Source organism: Mustela lutreola, chromosome 16, assembly GCF_030435805.1.
Source record: "Mustela lutreola isolate mMusLut2 chromosome 16, mMusLut2.pri, whole genome shotgun sequence".
Lineage (NCBI taxonomy): Eukaryota > Metazoa > Chordata > Mammalia > Carnivora > Mustelidae > Mustela > Mustela lutreola.
The window spans coordinates 57491626-57504660 of record NC_081305.1 but is presented as its reverse complement, the minus strand read 5'-3'; the positions used below and the strand labels follow the sequence as shown (position 1 = coordinate 57504660).

General features: G+C 54.7%; 1 protein-coding gene across 1 annotated transcript; it reads right to left on the bottom strand.

Annotated features, from left to right (window-relative positions):
* SLC1A5 (solute carrier family 1 member 5) lies at positions 1 to 11994 on the bottom strand. The gene is made up of 8 exons (XM_059152229.1): positions 10770 to 11994; positions 8053 to 8095; positions 7574 to 7621; positions 6528 to 6694; positions 4641 to 4874; positions 3515 to 3709; positions 3247 to 3381; positions 1 to 793 (listed from the first exon to the last, which is right to left on the bottom strand). The coding sequence occupies exons 1-8, from the start codon at positions 11336 to 11338 to the stop codon at positions 559 to 561; spliced, it is 1626 nt and encodes a 541-aa protein (XP_059008212.1). The 5' UTR covers positions 11339 to 11994; the 3' UTR covers positions 1 to 558.
* Between the last annotated feature and the right edge of the window lie 1041 nt (positions 11995 to 13035).

Here is a 13035-nt window from a genome sequence, read left to right as displayed (position 1 = left end):
TGATAAGAAATGCTTGACAACTTTATTGCTCAAAAAGGCCCTTTGGAGTGACAGCAGTCATTGTTCTTGGTCTCCCCTCCCCGGCGGGGTCCCATGGAGTGTTTCTGTTACTGTGGAGGGAACAGAGGGCCTGGGGACAGGGTGGGATGTACCATAGAGTCACAACACACACACACACACACACACACACACACACAGAGCTACCAAAATAGCCAGTAACCCACTGAACATTCATCCTCTTGAAGAGGGCAGAAGTCCACGTGACAACCGGTGCCTGGAGATGGGGAGCCCAGAAGACATTTACACTATTTCTCCAACTTGTTTCCCAGCCATGGGTGGGAACACAAATCGAGGACTGGGGAAGCTTTGGGAAGAAACACACACATACCCATATATCCCGGCACTGAGGCCTCCCAGATCTGATGCCGGGTCGGGGGGCGGGAGGAGCGCCTAGGGCCCCCGGATCCCCCAACGTGCAGACAGAGCCTCCAAAGCCCCAGTTCATAATCCCGATGTCCAGAGCCGCGCCCATCAGGGCAGGGAATGCCCCTATGGGGCTTACATAACTGATTCTTTCTCGCAGGGGTCCGTGTCCCCAGCAGGTCCAGAGCGGCGTTTGAGGAGAGGGTCCCCCTCCTCGGTGGGGGCGGGCAGCGGAGACAGGGGCATCTCGCTCTTCACTTGGATCAACTCTGGCACCGAGCTCCGTAACTCCGAGCGATCCACGTAATTTTGGAGGAGTCCCGCCCCAAAGGCATCGCCTTCCACGTTGAGGACAGTACAGGACCGGTCTCTGAAGGGGCAGGAGTGACAGGGAAGTGAGTGGGAGAGCCAAGGGTAGGGCCCAACCACCCGGCTTTTCCCTCCAAAGCCTAGAGTCCCCATAGCACCCTCCTTTGTGGAACCCTGCTCTCCTCCTAGACCCAGGTCATCCCTCCATCTTCTCAGGACCCAAATTATCCCTTCCTCCTAGAACCTCAAAGACCTTTTCATCCAGAGTCCAAGCAGCCCCCTACCTCTCTTCTTTCCCATGGAATCCCAAGGTATTCCCACACTTTCTCTGCCTCAGAACCCCAAAGATCTCCTCCCTCCATCCTCCCAGGAGCCCAGATGATTCTTCTTCCAAAAAAATCACACGGGGGCACCTGCATGGATCAGTAGGTTAAAGCCTCTGCCTTCAGCTCAGGTCATGATCCCAGAGTCCTGGGATTGAGTCCCATATCGGGCTCTCTGCTCAGCGGGGAGCCTGCTTCCCTTCCTCTCTCTCTGCCTGCCTCTCTGCCTACTTATAACCTCTGTCAAATAAATAAAATCTTTAAAAAAAAAAAAAATCACACAATTTGCTCCTCCTGGAACTTCAAAAAGTCACCTCTTCCTTCTCTCTCTCTCTTTTTTTTTTTTTTAAGATTTTATTTATTTATTTGACAGACAGAGATCATAATCAGGCAGAGAGGCAGACAGGGGCGGGGTGGAGGGGAGCAGGTTCCCTGCTGAGCAGAGAGCCCGATGTGGGGCTCGATCCCAGGACCCTGAGATCATGACCTGAGCCAAAGGCAGAAGCTTAACCCACTGAGCCACCCAGGCACCCCATCCCCTTCCTTCTCTTGGGGCCTCAGAAGACCCATCTACCTCTCCTCTTCCCCCTGATAGACTACTTTCTCACTGAGGCCTTTCTACTTATAATCTTAGATATCTCTTTTCACTTCCTCTTTATACTTTGTGTGTGTGTGTACATCCCATTTTAGAAAATTGAGCTATAATTCATATACCATAAAACTCACCCTTTTTAAAAAATAATTTGAGAGAGAAGCAGCGGTGGGGGAGGGGTAGAGGGAAAGGGAGAATCAGACCTCCCACCAAGCAGGGACTTAATCCCAGGACCCCAAGATCATGACCGGAGGTGAAGGCAGGCACTTAACTGACCGAGCCACCCAAGCGTCCCCAAACTCACCTTTCAAAAGTATACAATTCAGGGGAACCTGGATGGTCAAGAATCTGACTCCTGATTTTGGCTTGGGTCATGATCTTAGGATTATGAGATCGAGCCCTGCATCAGGCTCCACACCTGGCATGGAGCCTACTTAGGATTCTTTCTCTCCCTCTGCCCCTCTTTGCCCCCTCCCTCACCCATGCACATGCTCTCTCTCTCTCTCTCTTAAAAAAATAAAAGTAGGGACGCCTGGGTGGCTCAGTTGGTTAAGCAGCTGCCATCGGCTCAGGTCATGATCCCAGCGTCCTGGGATCGAGTCCCACATCAGGCTCCTTGCTCGGCAGGGAGCCTGCTTATCCCTCTGCCTCTGTCTGCCATTCTGTCTGCCTGTGCTCTCTCTCTCTCCCTCTCTCTCTCTGACAAATAAATAAAATCTTAAAAAAAAATAAAATAAAATAAAATAAAATAAATAAAAGTACACAACCCAGTACTTTTCAGTATATTCAGTATATTGTACAACCTTTGCTGCTATTTAATTCCAGGACATTTTCATTGCTCTAAAAGGACACCCCCACACCCACCAAGCACTTATCCCCCAGCCCCCCGCAACTGCTAATCTATGGTCTATAGAAGTGCTTATTCTGGCCATTGCATTGAAATGGAATCACAGACGCCTAGGTGGCTCTGTTGGTTAAGCCTCTGCCTTCTGCTCAGGTCATGATCCCGAGGTCCTGGAATCGAGTCCCACATCATGCTCCCTGCTCAGCGGGGAGCCTGCTTTTGTCTCTGCCTCTGCCTGCCACTCTGCCTGCCTGTGCTCTCACATGCTCTCTCTCCCTCTCTGACAAATAAATAAATAAAATCTCTCTTTTTTTTTTAAGATTTTATTTATTTGACAGAGAGAGATCACAAGTAGGCAGAGAGTTAGGCGGGGCGGGGCGGGGGGGGGGGGAAGCAGGCTCCCCGATGAGCAGAGAGAGCCCCATGCAGGTCTTGATTCCAGGACCGAGATCATGACCTGAGCCAAAGGCAGCAGCTTAATCCACTGAGCCACCCAGGTGCCCCAATAAATAAATCTTTAAATAAAATCTTTAAAAATAAAAATCTAAAAGAAATAAAATCTTTTTTAAAAAAATTATTCACTATGTGGTCCTTTGTATTCTCCCTTCGTTTACTTAGCATGAGATTTTCAAGGGTCCCACATGCTAGCCTGTACAAATTTGTGGATGCTTCATTCAGTTTCACTGCTGAATGAAATTCCATTCTTACAGATATAGGACATTTTAGGTAACCTGAAGCCCCAAACCCACACTTACACTAGCCAGTCCACAGCCAGGATCAAGGAGATGTCCTGGACGGGCAGGTTGACCGCCTCCAGGATGATGGCCAGAGTGAGGACACCCCCGGCAGGAATGCCCGCAGCACCCACGCTGGACGCCGTGGCGGTGACTCTGGGGGAAGAAAGTGGAGGTCAGGGATGGGTGCCCGGGAAGCCTGAGGAGCTGGCTTCCTCCAGCCCATGTCGGTTCTCGGGGGAAGGGTCAGATGGGCCGGAAGTACCGGCCGCAGCCACCCCACACTCACAGGATAGTGATGATCTTCACAAAGTCCAGGGATCGCTGGTTCAGCTGTGCAATGAACACCGCGGCCACACACTGGAAGAGCGCCGCACCATCCATGTTGACCGTGGCACCGATGGGGAGGATGAAGCGACTGATGTGCTTGGCCACGCCGTTCCTCTCCTCCACACACTTCATCATCAGTGGCAGCGTGGCGGAGCTGAGGGGAGGAGCTGCGGTCAGCGCGTGCTCCACCCCCTGCCGAAGCCCCACCCAGTCTACCGTCCCATGGGCCAATCAGCGCACTGCAGGCTCCGCCCACCAGCCTAGACCACCCACCCCTACCCTATCCTCACCAGCCCTCCATGCTCTACTCTTCCAGAGCCAGAGGAGCCTGGGATCCTGCAGAGTGCCAGGATTCCAAAGCATAGGAGTCCTGGACCCCCTGGAAGAGTACAGACTGCTATCCTTCAAAATACACACAAAAATTCAAACCTAAATGCCTCGGAGCTCACTGACCCCCACTCCCTCCCTGCTCCACCAATAACAGATCCTGTCTAAGAATTGCTTTTCTGTCAGCAACGCTGCTGGGGAGAGAAGGCCGGGTTCTGAGGGTACAGGTGGACAAAACACCTAGAAGGGAGTGGAAAGGGCTCCTAAGGGATTAGATCCAGGGTGGAGCGCATCGCCCCCCAGGGCCAGGTCTTGTGGAGGAGGAGTGGTTCTCAGGAAGGAAAAAAGAAGAAATCTCTAAGACAGGGGTTTACTAACAGGGAAGGTGGGGGGTATCCCAGAACCTTACAAGCAACTCACAAAGTATGTCCCCTACACCCAGATCCAGTGTCTCCAAATACAAAATTTCAAGGGTGGGGCACCTGGGTGGCTCAGTGGGTTGAGTCTATGCCTTCGGCTCAGGTCATGATCTCAGGGTCCTGGGATGGAGCCCCATATCGGGGTCTCTGCTCAGCAGGGAGCCTGCTTCCCCCTCTCTCTGCCTGCCTCCTCTCTGCCTACTTGTGATCTCTCTCTCTGTCAAATAAATAAATAAAATCTTTAAAACAAATTTTTTTTCAAGGGTCTCCAGACAGCTGATGCCTACCGCAGGCCCCTTAAGCTTAGAAATCCTGCATGAGTCTCCCCTGAGGCCATACCTAGAAGAGGTCCCGAAGGCAGTGGCCAGCGCTGTCACGATGCCCCACAGGAAGCGGTAGGGATTTTTGCGGGTGAAGAAGAAGTAGATGAGGGGCAGCACCAGGAGCCCGTGGATGGCGTGGCCCAGCAGACAGCACAGGATGTATTTGCCGAGACTGGCGAACAGCATCCCCACATCCTCCATCTCCACGATCTTGCCAGCCACCAGGAACAAGATGCCCACAGGGGCATACCTAAGCACCCAGGAGACAGATTGCGGCCTCTGACCATGTGTCCACGGAAGCACCAGGCTTTGGGCTCAGTACATAGCCTGACCGCAGCCTCCCTTGTGGGCAGGAAACACCTAGAGCAGCGTGTGCCAAAGTTTGGGCACCTTGCCTGCCATCCTCGAAGCTCTTTCCCCTTGCAGATAGGACAGCAGGGAGATAAAGAAGCCTGGGGTTTTCTAAAGCCACTTGGAGTTGAATCACTAACCAGATTCGGACTTGACCCGTGGCCCCCCAAGTGAATAATTTACATGTTCTGTGTTTGTAGGTTACAGTACCTTTGGTGATTTAAACCAATACAATCTCTCACCGCATCATGAAAATTAAAAAGTCTGTAGCTCGTGTCTTAGTAACAACACCCAGACACGAAGCATTTATCTTGGGTTGAGCCCTGGAACACAATGGAATCTACCACAATGCCACACAAGCTCCTATTTTAGTCCTCCATGGCCATAGTTGAATTAAAATCTAACAGGTTGGTAGGGGCACCTAGGCGGCTCAGTCAGTTAAGCATTTGCCTTTGGCTCAGATCATGATCCTGGGGTCCTGGGATCGAGCCCTGAGTCAGGCTCCCTGCTCAGTGGGAAGCCAGCTTCTCTCTCTCCCACTCTGTCTGCTTGTGTTCCCTCTCCAGCTGTCTCTCTCTGTCAAATAATTAAAATCTTAAAAAAAGAATTTAATAGGTTTGTAAACAGGTACATTAAGGCTACTGGCCTCATAGGTATGTTGGGGAAATGGGGTGCCACGGGAAGTGCCTTGAAAGCTCTTTGTATAGAGTAAGTGATCCATAAACTTCTGCTGGAGCTATTATCACCCTCTCCTGGAGTGACAGTCCCAGAGGGGCTCGTGCCTCCCAGCCAGGAGGCCTCCCCCAAGACTGCCTTCCCAGTTTGATCCCTGTGGCTAGTTGTTGCCCAAAGCCTTTCCCCTCTTTGGTTAACAGAAGAAAGGCCCCATTGCCCAGTGGGGCCACGGGTTAAGTCCAAATCTGGCTCAGCTAGGTTTGGCCAAATGCCCAAGCTCCGGCCAGTGGGAGGTGCCCAGAAGTTAAACAAGGACATGCTTGATAAATATTAGCTGATATTCTTTATTGTGGCCATGCTATAGGTCAGGCTTTGTCCCAAGAAGTTTACACTCATTTGTGTCTGATACTGTCAGTCCCATTTTCCAGATGGGGAAACTGAGGCAGAATGCGGTAAGTCACTTGTGATAGGGCGCACAGATGGGAAGTCATAATGATAATGATCATTGCTAAGAGTAGCTCAGGAGGTACTGGGCATTTAAAACACTTCATAAGTGCTTGACCTAGACCTCCTATTACTCATTCCCTCTTCATGGTAACGCGGACATTGGATCCCGTTCAAATCTCTGCAGCAGAGATGCATTCACTAAGCTATGGCCACAGCCCGGCTGGCGTCAGTCTCAGCTCCCAGGGAATACAGGACTGTCCTCATCTTAGAATGAAGACACTGAAGCACAGGCAGGGTAGGTCACTCACCCAAAGTCACAACCAGGGGATGGGCAACACTGGGATGTGAATCCAGGCCGTCTGGCTCCACTGAGCAGAGAAATGCGAGGGCTGCCCCGTCCCACGTCCCCCACCCCCCTGCCATCACCTACCACATGATCCAGGAGACCAGCACCATGGTGGCGTCATTAAAGGAGTTGAAGAAGCGGATGAGGAGCTCCCCCTCGGGTCCCAGCTTCCGCAGGGCCACACCAAAGACAATGGCAAAGACCACCAGGCCCAGGATGTTCATACTCTCCACCTCTGTACCAACAGGCACCTTGGGGTAAGGAACAAATTGGGACAGGAGGATGCTCAGTTAACTTGCACAGTCACTAATGGCCCTGCTGGGACCCAACGTGGATGAAACAGCTCTTGGAGCTCATTTGTCCCTTCCTCCCAAGGCTCACAGTCCAGGTCCAGGAGACCTCCCAGGTCACCGGGGACCACCCAGAGTGACTGGAAGAGGGGAAACCCAGGAGAGTGTCAGAACTGAGTGGGGATGTCGGCTTGGTAGGTGGCGTGGCAGGGGAATCAAGGAGGGCTTCATGGAGGAAGAGGCTGAGCTCTGGAGAACAGGAGGATTAACCAGGTCAAGAGACATAGTAGAAGATTCTGGAGAGGGGAAACAATGTGCAATAGTCTGGAAATGAGAGCCCCATGGGCATTCAAAGAATGGAAGGAAAGCCACTGGGGCTGGAATAGGCCGGCCAGAGTCCAAACACAAGGCTGGGTGGGTGGCTAGGTAGAAGCCTGAGCTCGCAGCATCTCATGGACTGTGGCGAGGAGGCTGGGCTTTCTTCTGAGGGCACTAGGGAGCAGAAAGGGGCTCTGGGTAAGAGGGAAACAGGTCAGGTTTGTGCTTTGGGGAAAGACTACTTTGTGCCAGGCTGAGGGGAGGGGGAAGGGGGGAACCAGGGGGCAGACCAGAGAGGGGGCCAGGGTGGGTTGGGGACAGAGAGAAGCCTGCATCAGGGAGGGAGAAGAAAGGAGCAAAAATGGAGAGACCAGAAAAAACAGAAATTGGGCAGCGGCAGCAGAGTATAAAGCAAATACCACCAAATGTCGGAAGATGCCAGAGGTGGGCAAGCAAAAGCTGGGTTGGAACAAAAGAGAAAAACCCCATGAATGGGCGGAGGGATGGGTCCCCTTCTCTCACCTTCACCTTGGTCCCGTTGATGCTTCGTGTGTCATAGGAGGTACTGTACTGCAGGTAGGGGTGGGCAAGGTCAGTATCAATGCCAAGGAGGCCCCACCCCACCCCATCCTGGCACTAACAGTGCTCCAAGCCAGCCCTAACCACCCCCTCAATGCAACCCCACCAAGGTGGCATTTTCCTACCATGTGCCCATTTTCCAGAGGTGGAAACCGAGGCAAGGAGAGGAAAAGGCACTTGCCCAGGATTACACACCTAGAATTAGAACCCCAAAGGGGCTCAGAACCCATATTCTCCTTCTTCGATGAGGGGCATGGATGGGTTTCACAGGCCACCCACGAACTCTCCAAGAGCATTCAACAATTCGTGAATGCGCGTGCTTTTCCAAGAAACCACCCGAAAGCAGGTGCCCAGGGGCTACCGCTGGCTGTGTCCCTCCCCGCCTGCCCCCCACCCCTCGGGACATAGCCCCAAGGACTCACTGAGCGGAAGGCTGCGGACACCAGGTTGGAGGGGAAGATATTTCTGCAGAAACAGACACGGAGGGCGGTAGGTTATTAAATACCCCAGGAGGAGCATGGGGGGGGGCGGGGGTCTGGGGGGCTGCCTTGGCCTCTTGGGAGCAAAGAAACTTGGAGGCCCCAGGGGCACCCAGCTGTGGTCCCCACCCATGCTTCAGGCTGGGTGTGGTCAGGCAGAGCTGGGCCCTGGCCCGCTTGCTTGTCCAGGGGGTGGGAAGTCTGAGCTGGCATCCGAGGGCCCCCGAAGCCTGGCCTGCTAGCCTCGACCAGCCCCGAGGGATTGTGGACTGGAGGTGAGGAATGCTGGCTTCCCAGAGCAGGCTGGGGCAGGGTCACCCTGTGCCTCAGCTCCACCCCAAGCAGCAAACTTAATACCCAGGGCATCTTGCATCAGCCACTTCCTCCCTCAAGGCTCAGGCTTTGGTGCCCGGGCTGAGTGGGTGACAGGGTATGGGGAAGATCTGGGTGTGTGGGAAGGAGGTTAGTGAGAGAGAGTGACAAGGGATGGCTGTGTGTGTCATGAATGTCTGTCTGGGCAGCAGCTTGCACTAGGGTTTAGAGCATGTCAGGGGGTGAGACAAGGCCTCTTGTGTCTCAGAGTGGGACAAAAATTCCAGCAAATGTGTCTACTGTAGTCCCTACAGTGCTTGACATAAATCCACTCACTCACTTATTTATTTTATTTTTTAAAGTAGGCTCTCCGTGGGCCACCTGGGTGGCTCAGTCGGTTAAGTACATCTGTCTTCAGCTCAGCTCTGGTCATGATTCTGGAATGGTCATGATCCTAGAGTTGCAGGATCGAGTCTCCCATGGGGCTCCCTGCTCAGCAGGTAGTCCGCTTCTCCCTCTGCCCCTCACCCTGCTTGTGCGCTCTCTCTCTCTCTCTCACTCTGTCTCCTTCTCAAATAAATAAATAATTAAAATATTTTTTAAAAAAATAAATAAGTAGGTTCCCCACCCACCATGGAGCCCAGCTCAGGGCTTGAACTCACGACCCTGGGATCAACACCTGAGCTGAGATCAAGAGTCAGACACTACCGACTGAGCCGCCCAGGCGCGCCTAAATCCACTCATTGGATCCTCACAACAGCCTTCTGACCCCCATTTTATAGAGGAGGGAACCAAGGCACAGAAAGGGAAAGAAACCTGCCTTGGCTAGGAACCCAGGCAGCTGGCTGTGTAGTTCTAGCCACGCCCCCCCCCATTCTGGCGTCCTCCCTCACCAATGATGTTTCTCAAGTGTTGGGATCGGGTTGGGGGGTGCAGGTTAGTGGTCAGATCTGTGGGACGGTGTTGGTGCGTATGGGCTCTTGAGCACGGATGTCTGGCAACACTCAATGTATTGGAGAGATCAGTGGCATCCGTGAGCGGCTGTGTCGAGGGAGGCTAGTTCCTCTGTGTGCGTGAGGACACGTGTGACAACTGGTATAAGGCCATGTGTCAGTGTGAGAGGCCGCAGCTGTGGCTGAGCGCCTGTGTCCAGCTGTGTGCCAATTGTCTATAAAGCCGTGTGGCTCCGAGATGTTCTAGCAGCCTCCGGAGCTGGCCGACTGCCAGTTCCTTCTATTTTGACACACTGGGGCAGCAGCGTGGACACATCAATAGCCTCCGAGTGGGCGTGCCCATTGGCCAGAAGGCCTGTACCCACCCAGGCCAGGCAGGGCTGGGTCAGGACCCCGCTAATCTCCCCCAGCCAGGAGGCACCCGCCCACTACAACTTCTAGACATCAAGCCTGCCCCCACATCTCTCACCCCAGCCGACACGGATCTCCCAAGCAGCTGGGAGAACCCAGTTCCGTGACTCATCATTTCCTCCTGTCACTTCCAGGAAGTCCCCCAACCAGCCTGGAGACCCTGAATCAGCAGGTCCCAAAGGCAACCCAGGAGTCTGCCCTCCTCAAAATGGGGAGAAAGAGTCGGCTGGCTTTCTAACTGGCCCCTTTCTGAGCAACCCCGAGGAGGTTTGGGGGCGGGACAGGTGGAGAGAGAGCCCAGACGGGCTCCCCAGACAGGAGGAAATGGAATGGAAAGTCCTCGGAGGTGGCAGGGTTTAGCAGGAACATATAAAAGAGAAGCTGCCAGGGCCCAGTTGAACTAGGCGGGGAAGGGAGGCTGAGAAAAGAGCCTGGTTATGTCCGGGTGACACGTAGTGTGGGGAGCCCTGGGGCTGGAGGTCATTCACATCTCCTCAGGGTCTCCCATGGGCTCCTTACCCAGGGGTTACAAGCCCTCTGACTCTGGACTCAAATCCTGATCCAGAAGCCCCATCCTGAGGCCCTTAGCAGCCCCAAACCCCCTTCCAAGTCCCTCCGCCAGACCCTCTTATGTCCCCTCCCTCCCCACACAGTCCCCAAGCATTACTCGTTTTTTCCCTAAGACGTCCTTGCCTATCAACCTTCTTGTAGGGTCCCCGCTTACGTCTCCAGGCACCCACATCAGAAGCCTCCTTCCCGGGGGTCTGTCCTCTCCCGCTGTACCCTGACCCTCCAGAGGCCACCCACCATCACCATCCCACACCATCCGGTCCTGTCTTCCCCCAGGCCCCCCCGGGATGCCCTCTCCTGTTCACGTGGCCAATCCCGCCATCCCTAACATGCGTTCCCTCCCCACATAGCCGGGCACCCCCCTTCCTCCCCCTCCCGCCCAACCCCTACTCCACCGGGCGGGCGGGGTCTGACCTCACGAGATCCAGGAACGAATCGAGGACTTCCTTGCTGGGGGCCTCTTCTACAGCGCCCTCGGTCCCGACCGAAGCGTTGATGGCGGCGAAGGCGGCGCCCGGCCGCAGGGCCAGCGCCAAGCCCACGCCGAGCGCGGACGCCAGCAGCGTGGTGACCAAGAAAAAGAGCAGGGCCCAGGCGCCCAGGCGGCCGAGCGCGCTCGAGTCCAGGCTGGCGGCGCCGCCGATCAGGCTGCACACCACCAACGGCAGGATGATCATCTTCAGCAGGCGCAGCAGCAGCTCGCCCGGGAAGGCGAAGGCCGCCAGGCGCTCGGGGCCCAGAGCTTGAGCGCCGCCGGCCCCCGAAACCCCCAGACCCAGCGCCACTCCAGCCACCACGGCCACCACGGTCAGCAGCACCAGCAGGTTGGCGCGAAGGCAGCGGCGCACCCGGTCCCGGGAACGGCAGCATCCGCCTCCCGTCGCGCCCGGGTCCTCTATGGGGACCAACGTCGGGGCACCGTTCGCGGTGGGCTCAGCCGCCGCGAAACCCTTGGCGTCTCCCCGAGGCGGATCGGCCACCATGATGAACGCCCCGGAGTTCCTTAGCGCTGGAAGCTGGGCGCGCTTGGGACTCCTTCCTGGGACGCGGACGTTCCTTAGAACCGAGAAGTTTTATAACACAGCCTGGAGGCTGGAACTTTGGAAAGTTCCCCGGAGTTGGGAATTCACGCGCCTTGGTTCTTAGAGTACACGAGATCCCCAAGCTGGGTGCGGAGGCTCTTCTGCTCTCCCAGATTGTGTCTGGAGCCCGAAATCTGGGAGCGCTGGGCTCCTTCGGCCCTAGGGATGGGAATATCAGGCTGGGACCCGGGGTCCTTGGCTCTGGAAGGCTGAAGGCGTCCAAGAGGCAGAGGTCCTCAAGAGGCCATGTCCTGGTAGCGCATATCCGGGAGGCAGGGATCCGGGGTGCAGGGGTCCTGGAAACGGAGGCTGGGGAGCTGAATCTGGGGGGCGGAAGACAGAGCTCCGGGAAGAGGGGAGCCAGGTTTTTGAGTCCGGGAGAGTAAATCCAGATGCCTGGGTGCGGAAGGCGGCGGTCCGGGTCCTCGGGAAGTAACGGCGACGGATCCCGATGAAAACTCTCGGGCGCGCCGCGTGGCTCTGAGCCCACCGGCGGAAGCTTCCAGGATTAAGGGCAGGGGCGAGGCTTGAGAAGGCGGGGAGCGAAAGGCGGGCGCCGATTGGCTGAGTCGCGCTCGGAGCCCTCCTGCGGGCGAGAGGTGGGGCTGAGGCCAGAGTCAGGCCAAGTCACCCTTAGAAGGCAGACTAACAGAGTCAGACTATACCTAGGGGCGGGGTCACCGGAGGGGCGGGGGCGGGGCCCGGCGGGGGCGGGGCGTTGAAGGGAAACTTTTTTCCCGCCAAAGGAATCCGGACGTGGCTGGGGGCCGTTAACCTGCAATGGTTCTCGGGCCTGAGGATCTCTAGGAAAGTGCAAGTGAGCCGCAGGTGGTTCAAAACCCAGCCTGCAACGCCTCTAGCCTGAATTCGGTCTTTTGTCGCCTCTGTCTCTCTCGGAACTCAGATTCTTCTAATGTAAAATGCAGATTATTAAAGCTCACCCCACACATAATTGATGTCAGGTTTAAGTTACATGGAATTATTTATTTTAATAATGTTAATAACTTAAAAAAAAATGTTCCAGGGGCGTCTGGCTGGCTCAGTCTGTGGAGAGTGTGACACTTGATCTCGGAGTTGTAGGTTGAAGCCCATGTTGGTTGTAGAAATTACTTAAAGATAAAATCTAGGGGTGCCTGGGTGGCTCAATCGGCTAAACACTTGGCTTTAGCTCACTCAGGTCATGATGCCGGAGTTCCAGGATCCCGCCTGCACGGGGCTCCCTGCTCAGTGGAGAGCCTACTTCTCCTTCTGCCCCTTGCCTAGCTATTCCTTGCTCACTCGCTCTTTTCCTCAAATAAACAAATAAAATATTTTTAAAATAAGTAAATAGGGGCGTCTGGGTGGCTCAATGGGTTAAAGCCTCTGCCTTCAGATCGGGTGATCCCAGGGTTCTGGGATGGAGCCTGTCATCAGGCTCTCTGCTCAGCAGGGAGCCTGCTACCCACCCCCCTGCCTGCCTCTCTGCTTACCTGTGATCTGTCAAATAAGTAAATAAAATCTTAAAAAGTTAAAATAAAATGAAATAAATAAATAATAAAAACAATTAAAAAAAATGTTTCAGTTCAGAACCCGACACATCAATAACAGCAGTTCTTAGA